At 43.4% G+C, this 13,229-nt stretch overlaps 1 protein-coding gene across 1 annotated transcript in view; it reads left to right on the forward strand.

The window, feature by feature from the left end:
• The window catches only part of NAALADL2 (N-acetylated alpha-linked acidic dipeptidase like 2), a gene marked incomplete at its 5' end in the record, with an annotated part of 477,074 nt that overhangs the window by 180,496 nt on the left and 283,349 nt on the right, over positions 1–13,229 (forward strand). The window contains one exon of the mRNA XM_030215679.1: positions 10,613–10,763. Within this exon, the coding sequence (XP_030071539.1) occupies positions 10,613–10,763 (151 nt within the window). The remainder of the gene's footprint in view (positions 1–10,612; positions 10,764–13,229) is intronic.

Genomic DNA, 13,229 nt, shown 5'->3' on the forward strand with positions numbered 1-13,229 from the left:
AACATGCATAGTTTATCCATTCTGTGGATAATCCAGGGATACTGTAAAGTATAGAAAGCATTTTCATGCATTATTATAATTTATAATGATGTACTCAAATTCACTTCAATGTGCTTGTTCAGTTCAGACACACCGAGGAAAGTGATAATTAACTAAGGGGTCCTTTTACATATGCGCGCTGAAAAATGGCTTGCATGGGTTTTTGGTGCGCGCCGATCCATTTTTTTAGCGCGCCTGTAAAAAAGGCCTTTTTTATTTTTTGCCGAAAATGGACGTAAATGAAACTTGCCGCGCATCCATTTTGGGTCTGAGACCTTACCACCAGCCATTGACCTAGCAGTAAAGACTCACGCAATAACCGGGCGGTAATGACCTACGCGCTCCAAATGCCACTTGGCACGTGTCCGTTACGTGCGCCAGAAAATAAAAAAAAAATATTTTTCAGATGCACATAGCGGACGCATGCCAAAATTGAAATTACTGCAAGAGCCACTCGGTAGTCGGGCGGTAACTCCATTTTAGCGTGCGTAGACGCTTACGTGGCTTAGTAAAAGGACCCCTAAAATGTTCATATTTAATCTTTTAGCATTATACCACAACCCATCATAATGCAATGTGTCAGGCATGTAAAATTTCCTTGACCCTGGTAGGTAAATAAAATATATTTGTTTGGATCTTCTGAAAGCAGTCTAGATTTAATGGAACATAATAATGTGATTTTACTTTCTTTTAGTAGAGGAGGAATTACTTAGAGAGAGAGAGAGAGAGAGAGAGAGTTGATATATTGTCTTAAATTGATTGGTTTATTCATTGGGCACAGAAGCAGAAGTGCAGTGGACTGAACTAAACAAGGAAGGAGCATCTGAGCATCTTTTCAGTCCAAGCAAATGGTTGAAAATTCTGGCAAGGTAGAACAACCGTGTAATGCAAAAACACACTGAAAAAAAATAAAATATGTAATATATATGAATCAAAGTATGTTGCATTCAGTTATCCTCATGCAAACTTCAGTTTGCTCTTCAGCTTGGAAAAGAGATGGCCAAGGGGGAATATGATTGAGGTGTATAAAATCCTGAATGGTGTAGAACGAGCAGAAGTGAATCGATTTTTTTTTTACTCTTTCAAAACGTACAAAAACTAGAGGATACTCAATGACGTTACATGGAAACACTTTTAAAATTATTAGGAGGAAATATTTTTATTTATTTTATTTATTTATTTGTTGCATTTGTATCCCACATTTTCCCACCTATTTGCAGGCTCAATGTGGCTTACATAGTACCGTACAGGCAATCGCCAATACCGGTATGAGCAAATAACAGAGTGATGTTGTAGTAGAGTACAGTTCATGTGTTACAGACAGACACGTTAGAGAATCGTAAGAGGAAGAGTTAAGTTATGTCCAGTACGAGCTTTGGTTTCGTTGTGTTGCAGGGTTAAGGCATTTAAGTTGGATTGTTAGGGTTTGCCTTTTTGAATAGGTTGGTTTTTAGTAGTTTCCGGAACGTTAGGTGGTTGTTTGTTGTATTCACGGTGCTTGGTAACGCATTCCTTAGTTGTGTGCTTATATAGGAAAAGCTGGATGAATAGGTTGATTTGTATTTGAGTCCTTTGCCACTTGGGTGATGGAGATCTATTCTTTGCATCCTGCGTAGATTCCGTTGCAGTAGTCTAGATGACTTAGTACCATGAATTGTACCAGGTTGCGAAATATTGCCTAATACATGAACATCCTCGACCCATAATGGAAAAAAAGGGCGTTCCTGACGAGCACTTGGACGACTTTACCTGGTCGTGTTTTTCTTACAACCAAGGCACAAAAAGGTGCCCGAAATGACCAGGTGACCACTGGAGAGAATCGGGGATGACCTCCCTTTACTCCCCCAGTGGTCACTAACCCCCTCCCACCCTCAAAAAAACATTTTTCAAAATATTGATTGCCAGCCTCTATGCCATCCTCAGATATCATACTCAGGTCCATCACAGCAGTATGCAGGTCCCTGGAGCAGATTTAGTGGGTGCAGTGCACTTCAGGCAGGCAGACCCAGGCCTATCTCCCTCCCTACCTGTTACATTTGTGGAAGAAACAGCGAGCTCTCCAAAACCCACCAGAAACCCACTGTACCCACATATAGGTGCCCCCTTCACCCATAAGGGCTATGGTAGTGGTGTACAGTTGTGGGTAGTGGGTTTTAGGGGGGGTTGGGGGCTCAGCAGACAAGGTAAGGGAGCTATGCTGGGAGCATTTTATGAAGTCCACTGCAGTGCCCCCTAGGGTGCCCGGTTAGTGTCCTGGCATATCAGGGGGACCAGTGCACTACAAATGCTGGCTCCTCCCACAACCAAAGGGCTTTGATTTGGTCATTTCTGTGATGGGCGTCCTTGGTTTCCATTATCACTGAAAATCAGAAATGACCAAGTCTAGGGATGACCATCTCTAAGGACAACCAAAATTTAAAGATTTGGGCATCCCCGAGCGTATTATCGAAACAAAAGATGGACGTCCATCTTGTTTCGATAATACGGGTTTCCCCGCCCCTCCATCGGGATGTTTTGCGAGGACGTCCTCAACAAAACTATCCCTTTCGATTATGCCCCTCTATATCTTTTTTGAGATTAGGTGACCATAATTGCACACAATATTCGAGGTGCAGTCACACCATGGAGCGATACAAAGGGAAATGGAAATTGATATACCATCTTTCTGAGGTTTTTTTTTTTTTGAAACTACATTCAAAGCGGTTTACATATATTCAGGTACTTATTTTGTACCAGGGGCATTGGAGGGTTAAGTGACTTGCGCAGAGTCACAAGGAGCTGCACTGGGAATTGAACTCAGCTCCCCAGGATCAAAGTCCACTGCACTAACCACTAGGCTACTCCTCCACTAGCAACATTCCATGTAGAAGCCTGCCCTTGCAGATCAGCAATGCGGCCGCGCAGGCTTCTGTTTCTGTGAGTCTGGCATCCTGCACATATGTGCAGGACGTCAGACTCACAGAAACAGAAGCCTGCGCGGCCGCATTCCTGATCTGCAAGGGCAGGCATCTACATGAAATGTTGCTAGTGGAATAGCAACATTCCATGTAGAATCTCAAATAGGTAAAGGGAACTGGGACTTGACATTCAAAGTGGTTTACATATATTCAGGTACTTATTTTGTACCAGGGGCAATGAAGGGTGAAGTGACTTGCCCAGAGTCACAAGGACCTGCAGTGGGAATTGAACTCAGTTCCCCAGGATCAAAGTCTACTGCACTAACCACTAGGCTACTCCTCCACAAAGGCATTATAATGTCCTCGTTTTTGTTTTCCTTTCCTTTCCTAATAATACCTAACAATCTATTTGCTTTCTTAGACGCCACAGCACACTGAGCAACGGGTTTCAACATATCATCAACAAAACCTGGTGTAAATCCCCATGCCTAAATTAATTGTGGATCTGTCGTATTCTGTAACAATGAACGCACGTTCTAGGCACGTTCCTGACCACCCATGCCCCTCCCGTGGTCACATCCCTTTTTCTGATCCATGCTTAAATATTTACCGGCATATCTTTATAGAATACTGACTAGGAAGATGCATGCGTAAATGCAAATTGTTGCCAATTAGTTCCATTAATTGATCGTTAGCAGTCAATTATTGGCACTAATTGGCTCGTTCAATTAAATTGTGCACACAAATTGAGCACATATCCAAATTAGTGCGTGCAATTTTGAGTTGCATTTATAGAATTTGGGGGATATTCTCAGCGCAATAAATAAGGCATCATCTCATTTTAATTTTGCTTTTGTTGTTTTGTTTCATTTCTGTTCATTAACAAAAAAATATAATGCAACTTTTTGAATTGAAACATTGAAATACAATGCTAAATACCTATCAATAGTTTTACAATGCAGTGAAGTATGGTATTATCATAATTAACAATGCAAGTGTGAAACTTGCTTCTTCTGGATTTATATTTTTTTATATATATAAGACTTTATGAAGCATTCCATGCAGAGATTAATCTGAAGGACAAACGTGTCTCAGGCTGCAGTACAGTATTTTACAGGCATAATTTGGGAACAATGTCTTCTTGTGCTTAGCTTAAAACATCCTTTATTATGTGATTTTCTTTGAAAATGAAATTGAAGCCAATATGATCTCCAATAACCACAGCCTCCGGTGTCCTATGAGTACTGTATATTCTGTGACCAGGGTTAGAAAATTCAGCATTAAAGTTTTTGAAATCCTGTTGCAGCTTGATCTCTCAGTTCTGCACCTCGAACACTGTGTGCAATTCGGGTCACCGCTTTTCAATAAAGATACAGCAGAATTAGAAAAGGTACAGAGAAGAACAAAAATGATAAAGGGGATGGGACAACTTCCATATGAGGAAAGGCTAAAGCAGCTAGGGCAATTCAGCTTGGAGAAGACAGCTAAGACGAGATATGACAGAGGTCTATAAAATAATGAGTGGAGTGGAACAGGTGGACGTGAATCGCTTGTTTACTCTTTCCAAAACTACTAGGACTAGGGGGCATGCAATGAAGCTACAAAGTAGTACATTTAAAACAAATCAGAAAAAATATTTCTTTACTCATTGAGTAATTAAACTCTGGAATTTGTTGCCAGAGAAAGTGATAAAAGTAGTTAGCTTAGCAGGGTTCAAAAAAGGTTTGGCTAATTTCCTAAATTCATAAGTCATTATTAGAATGGAATTGGAAAATCTACAGCTTAAAATCTGTTTTACTGTTCTGGGATCTTACCAGGTACTTGTGACCTGGATTGGCCGCTGCTGAAAACCGAATACTGGTCTTAATGGACCTTTGGTGCGTCCCAATATGGCAACACGTATGTTCTTATTTTCTAAAGTACATGCATTTACAATCCCTTCACACCTTTTCTCTGATCCACACAGTCTTCATTCCATTGTCTTGCCTATTCCCCTCGTCTTCCCTTCCAATCCTTTCTCTGATGTTACCTACCTTCACTGCAGGACTCAGTTTCTTGTGAGTTACTTAGTAATGTTGGAGGATGGCAGGGGTGGTAATTACGAGCCTCTTTTACCAAACCATGCTAGCTATTCCCACGCAGCAATGCCGATGAAGCCCATTCAAAGTGAATGGACTTTGTCGGCTTTGCTGCACCGGGAATTGCTACAATGCTTTGGTAAGAGGCCCAAAATAATTTTTTCACTTGTACGTGCAGGACATCAGACTCACAGAAACAGAACGAAGCCTTGCGCCGGAAGAAGAGGACCTCGGCTGGGTTGGGGACCCCGCCAACAAAGGTAGCAGACGGAGATGGCGACGGCGATGGGGGGAGGGGGCGAGAGGGTTGTTGTCGGGGGGTCCAGGGCCAAATCTACAGGGTCCCAGGTCCCCGTGGCCCCACATAGCTACACCTCTGCTTCTGACTATTTGTATTCTATAAGCAGCACCTAGATTTAGGCACGGTATATAGAATACGCATAGGTACGGACGGGGAGAGGGATCTTGGGGTGATAGTATCTGAGGATTTGAAGGCGATGAAACAGTGTGACAAGGCGGTGACCGTAGCTAGAAGGTTGTTAGGCTGTATAGAGAGAGGTGTGACCAGCAGAAGAAAGGGGGTGTTGATGCCCCCCTGTATAAGTCGTTGGTGAGACCCCATCTGGAGTATTGTGTTCAGTTTTGGAGGCCGTATCTTGCTAAGGATGTGAAAAGAATTGAAGCGGTGCAAAGAAAAGCTACGAGAATGGTATGGGATTTGCGTTACAAGACGTATGAGTAGAGACTTGCTGACCTAAACATATATACTCTGGAGGAAAGGAGAAACAGGGGTGATATGATACAGACGTTCAAATATTTGAAAAGTATTAATCCGCAAACGAACCTTTTCCGGAGATGCGAAGGCGGTAGAACGTGAGGACATGAAATGAGATTGAAGGGGGGCAGACTCAAGAAAAATGTCAGGAAGTATTTTTTCACGGAGAGAGTAGTGGATGCTTGGAATGCCCTCCCGTGGGATGTGGTGGAAATGAAAACAGTAACGGAATTCAAACATGCGTGGGATAAACATAAAGGAATCCTGTTCAGAAGGAATGGATCCTCAGGAGCTTAGCCGAGATTGGGTGGCAGAGCTGGTGGTGGGAGGCGGGTCTGGTGGTTGGGAGGCGGGGATAGTGCTGGGCAGACTTATACGGTCTGTGCCAGAACCGGTGGTGGGAGGCGGGGCTGGTGGTTGGGAGGCGGGGCTGGTGGTTGGGAGGCGGGGATAGTGCTGGGCAGACTTATACGGTCTGTGCCAGAACTGGTGGTGGGAGGCGGGGATAGTGCTGGGCAGACTTATATGGTCTGTGCCAGAGCCAGTGGTGGGAGGCGGGGCTGGTGGTTGGGGGGCGGGGATAGTGCTGGGCAGACTTATACAGGACAGGTACAAATCAAGGTAGGGTATACAAAAAAAGTAGCACATATGAGTTTATCTTGTTGGGCAGACTGGATGGACCATGCAGGTCTTTTTCTGCCATCATCTACTATGTTACTAAGTAGTTGATATCCCAGCACCTAAAACTATGTGCCTCCATTTACACCATCAAAAACTTGGCGTAGATTTTGGTGCACAGAGCCATATTCTATAACTACACACGTAAATTTCAGAATGCCCACGAAATGCTGATTTCCCTACCTATAACCACGCCTCTTTTTGCCTGCGCATGTTAGAAGTTAGGTACAGTGTGTTACACTAGAGGTGGATTTTATATATGGCACCTAAAAAAATCATGTAGAAAACATTTGCGCTTAAGTATATTCTATAAGAGGAGCCTACATTTAGGCGCACTATATAGAATAGACTTGGTATGACAGCGCCTAAAACCGTGTGCCTCCATTTACACCAATGTAACCATGGTGCAGATTTAGACACAGAGGGCCATATTCTATAACTACATGCGTAAATTTCAGAATGGCTTTGAAATGCCCTTATCCCTGCCCACAACCACGCCCCCTTTTTGTCTGTGCATGTTAGAAGTTAGGCGCAGTGCATTTACGGAATACGCTTAGCGAATTGTGCATGTAAATTTTAATTATTGCCAATTAGTGCTTATTGCTTGTTAAGTCCTGTTATCAATGCTAATTAGCTTGCTAAGCCAATTAAGCATTTTGTTATAGAATCAACCTGGATTTCAGCAAGGATCTCTAGGCGTGCTATACAGAATTCGGTGTAAGCGAGTTGTGCGCATAATTTATTGCCAATTAGTGCTCATTATTGCTCGTTGAGAGCTGTCATCAACGTTGATGAGCTTGTTAAGCCAATTAAGTTATGCGCGTTGATATAGAATACACTTAGATTGCGGCGCGGATCTCTAGGCACTCTATATAGAATCTGGGGGAAAGTGGCAGCCTGGCTGATGGGTAGAAGGGAAGCGTGGCTTGGAGGAGGAGCAAAGTCTAACACTGACCATACAGGGAGCATGTGGGCGGGGTTTAGTGGTTGCAATGGCCTCCTGCTCAGCTAGGTTTCCCATGATTCAATGCTAATGATGCATCAATTGCCAGAAACCAGCAGCCCTGACTATAACCAATTTTACTATTGGGTACTGGATACAAATGACCTCCTCGCTTTTATTTTGTTTTCTGTGAATCCTTATTTGGATGTGGGAATTCAGCATTCTTATTCTAGAACTTCATCTGTTAATCGCCATTCTCACCTAGTAAAATTAAAGCCATGTAGGGTCTCATTATTTATTTATAATATTTTGTGCCTGCCGTTTGATTTATCCTGGTGTATGCCAGAGGTACCAGTCTATGAAGTGGCACATTAATATGCCATTGGCCATTAAATATTTATCACTGCTGACCGCTAAAACACTTTTTCAGAAGAGGTGCATAGCCTATTAATACTGGTACATTGAAATGTTGATGTTGTTTATCTTAATCAAGGATAGTAAAATTGCATATAATTTCAAAAGATACAAAAGTATTATGCATTGAAATATTCATGAGTACATTGCAACTTTCAAGCTGAAGAGGTGCGCAATTTATAGCAACTTTTATAGAATTTGGAGGATAATGCCCGGTTTACCCCACTTTATCTGCTAGTGCAGAGCCACGTTAAGGGGCTTAGTGGTATTTTCACAGTTAATATGCAGTAAACCAAGGGTTAACCTTCTGCTTTATAAATGACAAGCAACAAAGCCCGTTTCACGAAAAATGAAACGGGCCCTAGTAAGGCTATTGTCTAAGCGATTTCCCTCTCTCCCCTGCCCTCCCCTCCATGTCCAGCAATTCTCCCCTCCCATCCCACCTATGTCCAGCGATTCTCCTTTGCCCTGCCCTCCCTTCCCATCCAATCCATGTCCAGTGAGGCACCCCAGCTCCTACCTGCCTCCGTTTTAAGCACCCAAGGTCGAGTTGAACCCCCTACTCTCACCTGCCCGCTGTCATCTCCCACAACCGTCCTCTTGTCCTTCCTGCCGCCCTGCCTTTAAACCGTTCATGTTACCTCAGGTCGCAGCGGCGGCAGGCTTGGCTCGCGTCGCCTCCAGCCTTCCCTTGCCTTCCCTCTGTGTCCTGCCCTCCTCTGATATCATTTCATCTTTCCGCAAGGGCGGGAAACTGAGAGGGAAGGGAACGCTGGAGACGAGCTGATGTATGCTCATTAGCATACGGTTATGAACCTAGCCAGCCATCCATCCAGGGAGGCAGATTGATAATTATGGTATGCACATAAATTTAGGCATCTCTATATAATTGGTCAAACATTCTCTAACAAACTATAGATGTTTTCAAATTATAACAAATTTCTTCATGTGTGCATTTTGTAACGATTTAAAATCCACACTTATCATAGTAGAATCAACCAGATCCACCTTTTCTTTTTTTGTGCATAATTTCGAATGCACTAATCATCAATTTTCGTACTTAGATGACCTAATAAAATGTTATCCTCTTAGCCTTTGTTAATAAACATTGCTATTGTTGAATACTTACAAAAATAAGTTATATAATATCAATTGATTTACTTCTAAAAAACCAACTTTTCCTGTTACCAGGGCTGGCCCAACCATTAGGCATGGCTAGGCATTCATCTAGGGGGGGGGGGGGGGGGGGGGGGCCAAAGTACAGGTGCAGTCAAATTTTTGACAACCACACAAACTCAAAGAAGAAACTTTAGGAGGGACTTTCACCACTAGGGAAGGTAGGCAACTTTCAAATAGGAAAAGGGAATGGGACTTGATATACTGCCTTCCTGAGCTTTTTGCAACTACATTCAAAGCAGTTTACATAGTATATACAGGTACTTATTTGTACCTGGGACAATGGATGGTTAAGTAACTTGCCCAGAGTCACAAGGATCTGCAGTGGGAATCCCCAGGATCAAAGTCCACTGCACTAACCACTAGGCTACTCCTCCACTAGCAACATTCCATGTAGAATCTCAAACAGTAGCAACAGAATCTCAATAGTAGCAACATTCCATCTAGAATCTCCAATAGTAGCAACATTCCATGTAGAATCTCAAATAGGGAAAGGGAAATAGGACTTGATCTACCGCCTTTCTGTGATTTTTGCAACTACATTCAAAGCGGTTTATATAGTATATACAGGTACATAGTTGTAACTGGAGCAATGGAGGGTTAAGGGCAGACTCAGGAAAGATGTCAGGAAGTATTTTTTCACGGAGAGGGTGGTAGACGCTTGGAATGCCCTCCCGCGGGAGGTGGTGGAGATGAAAACGGTAACGGAGTTCAAACATGCGTGGGATATGCATAGAGGAATCCTGTGCAGAAGGAATGGATCCTCAGAAGCTTAGCTGAAATTGGGTGGCAGAGCAGGTGGGGGGAAGAGGGGGTGGTGGTTGGGAGGCGAGGATAGTGGAGAGCAGACTTATACGGTCTGTGCCAAAGCCGGTGATGGGAGGTGGGACTGGTGGTTGGGAGGCGGGAAATACTGCTGGGCAGACTTATATGGTCTGTGCCCTGAAAAGGACAGGTACAAATTCAAGGTAAGGTATACACATATGACTTTGTCTTGGGCAGACTGGATGGGCCATGCAGGTCTTTTTCTGCCGTCATCTACTATGTTACTATGAGTCACAAGGAGCTGCAGTGGGAATTGAACCCAGTTCCACAGGATCAAAGTTCGCTACATTAACCACTAGGCAACTCCTCCACTCCAAATAGCCCATTTACTCAGGTTATTCTGGGAGGGTGGTTTTAAGGTGATCATTATTGTTGGGGACGGGAGGCAAGGTGCCTAGTAGTTAATGGAGGGTACAAGAATGAATGTCCTTTTGTAAGCCCTGCCTGTTACCTTTCACTACTTAATGCTTTACAGTTCAAATTATTGACTGTAATCAAGTGATATGTCTGTACCACAATAAATTGTAAAAGCAAATTGCCATATTCGCACCAATGATTTGGATCCTTTCTGAGGTTTTTTTTTTTTTTAAAGCTGATTTTGACACTGTACTGGTAAATGAGCTCACAATGTGTTAACAAGGGAAAATGGGAGATACATAATCAAAGTAATTAAGGAAATTCAGATTTCTTTGTTTCAGGTTCTTTTCCATAGTAATTATGCACTATGCTGAATTATCATAGATGTTCAGATTAAAAAGCATCCATCTTTTTTGCTTTCCCCCCCCAGCTCTCTCTGTTAGAAGAAGCAGGCTTTGGAGGAGTGCTCCTCTATGTCGATCCATGTGACTTGCCAAAGACCTCGGATGCTGAAAGTAAATCCTTTTTAGTCGCCGTAAATAGCGGGGGTGATCCAACTACGCCTGGGTATTCCAGCATTGGTAAGTTGCTGAATTGTATTGGGGATCTACATTTCCTCCGTGTGCATTTAAGGGGGCCCTTTTTCTAAAGGGCAGTAAGTTTTCACACTCATTGCACTTTAACTGCAAAAATTAAGTTCAGTAAATGATAAAAGGAATGGAACGACTTCCCTATGAGGAAAGGCTAAGAAGGTTAGGGCTCTTCAGCTTGGAGAAAAGGCGGCTGAGGGGTGATATGATAGAAGTCTACAAGATAATGAGCGGAGTAGAGCGGACAGATGTGAAGCGTTTGTTTACACTTTCAAACAACAACAAAACCAGGGGACACAAGATGAAGCTAGAATATGGTAGATTTAAAACAAATAGGAGAAAGTTTTTCTTTACTCAGCGTGTAGTTGGACTCTGGAACTCGTTGCCGGAGAATGTAGTGACAGCAGCTGGCCTTACGGAATTTAAAGGGGGTTTGGACAGATTCCTGAGGGAAAAGTCGATTGAACATTATTAAAAATTAATTAATTATTATTATTTTTTTTTTTTGGGGGGGGGGGGGGTGGTTTGCCAGGTTCTTGAAGCCTAGATTGGCCGCTGTTGGAGATAGGATGCTGGGCTTGATGGACCATTGGTCTTTTCCCAGTATGGCGGTGCTTATGTTCTTATGTTCTTAAATGCAAAGCCTATTCAACACATGCAGGAGCCGTGCCCTGCCTGCAAAGAGTGTTTACATTTATGCATGTGCTATGCATGTAAATGTATTGAATACTGACACTGACAAGCACATGTGTGCACAGCAAATGTCAATATTCTGCTACGGTGAACCTAGCAACAAAAAATCCCCAAGGGAGAGACAAAAGATGTAAACAAAAATCAAAAATAGTCAATCCCAAAACATGAACGATATATCAGATACCTAGAAAATAACACAATCCTGTAAAACTCTAGTTAAAAGGGAACCAAGGAGGATTCAGTATAAGCTGCAACCACAGCTGAGCTAAATTTCAGTGAGTTTAGCTGAAAACTCTATACATCATTCATACTCCCAATTTTGTATCCCTTAATTTATTTCTTTTTTTTTAATGTCAAATGCTTATTTTATATATTATATTTTATTACATTGAACCAGGATTATGACAACTTCAATGGGAATCTGTATAAACAACCACCCCAACACACACACACACACACACACACACAAATCTGTTGACTGAAAAACAGTAATCCAAAAATATAAATAATGTCCATACACATAAACCAAGAAGCACCAGAATATTCAAGATCAGAAAGGAGCGAACTTACGTTAGCTCATATTCCATTGCTATTTCACTAACTAGCTTATTTTCGAAAGAGATCGCCGGCCATGTTCCGCCACAAATTGGGAGATGGCCAGCGATCTCCTGAATCCAGCCAAATCGGTATAAACGAAAGCCAATTTTGGCCAGCTCCAACTGCTTTCCGTCGCGGGGCCAGCGAAAGTTCAAGGGGACGTGTTGGCACGGTAACGAAGGCAGGACGGGGGGGGGGGGGGCGTGCATTGAGATGGCCGGCTTTGCCCGATAATCGAAAAAACAAAGCCGGCCCTGACGAGAATTTGGTCCACTTTATTTGGTCCCTTTTTTTTTTCATGTCCAAGTCCCAAAAAAGTGCCCTAACTGACCAGATGACCACCGGAGGGAATCGGGGATCACCTCCCCTGACTCCCCCAGTGGTCACTAACCCCCTCCCACCTCAAAAATACAACTTTAAAAACTTTTTTTGCCAGCCTCTATGCCAGCCTCAAATGTCATACTCAGGTCCATCGCAGCAGTATACAGGTCCCTGGAGCACTTTTAGTGGGTGCAGTGCACTTCAGGCAGGTGGACCCAGGCCCATCCCCTCCCTATCTGTTACACTTGTAGTGGTATATGTTGAGCCCTCCAAACCCCCCCCCCCAAAAAAAAAACCCACTGTACCTACATGTAGCTGCCCCCATTCACCCCTTAGGGCTATGGTAATGGTGTAGAGTTGTGGGAAGTGGGTTGGGGGCTGGATTTGGGGGGCTCAGCACTCAAGGAAGGGGAGGTATGCACCTGGGAGCAATTTTTGAAGTCCACTGCAGTGCCCCCTAGGGTGCCCAGTTGGTGTCCTGACATGTCAGGGGGGCCAGTGCACTACTGGCTCATCCCACAACCAAAAGGATTGCATTTCGCCGGGTTTGAGATGGCCGGGCCTGGTTTCCATTATGGCCAAAAACTGAACCTGGCCATCTCTAAACCTGGCAATCTCAACATTCGACCTAAATGTTGAGATTTAGCCAGCGCCAACCGTATTATCGAAGGAAAAGATGACAGTTCGATTATGGCCCTCTAAATGTACCTAATGCAGCATGTAAATGCAAGAGGCGTACAGAGGCAAAGCATGTGTAGGACATGGGCAGGGCTCCAGTGACACATATAACATACAGAATACTGTAAGTTGCGTGGGCAGCTTCTGCTTTTAGGTACCCACTTATAC

Source organism: Microcaecilia unicolor, chromosome 10 (genome assembly GCF_901765095.1).
Source record: "Microcaecilia unicolor chromosome 10, aMicUni1.1, whole genome shotgun sequence".
Classification (NCBI taxonomy): Eukaryota; Metazoa; Chordata; class Amphibia; order Gymnophiona; family Siphonopidae; genus Microcaecilia; species Microcaecilia unicolor.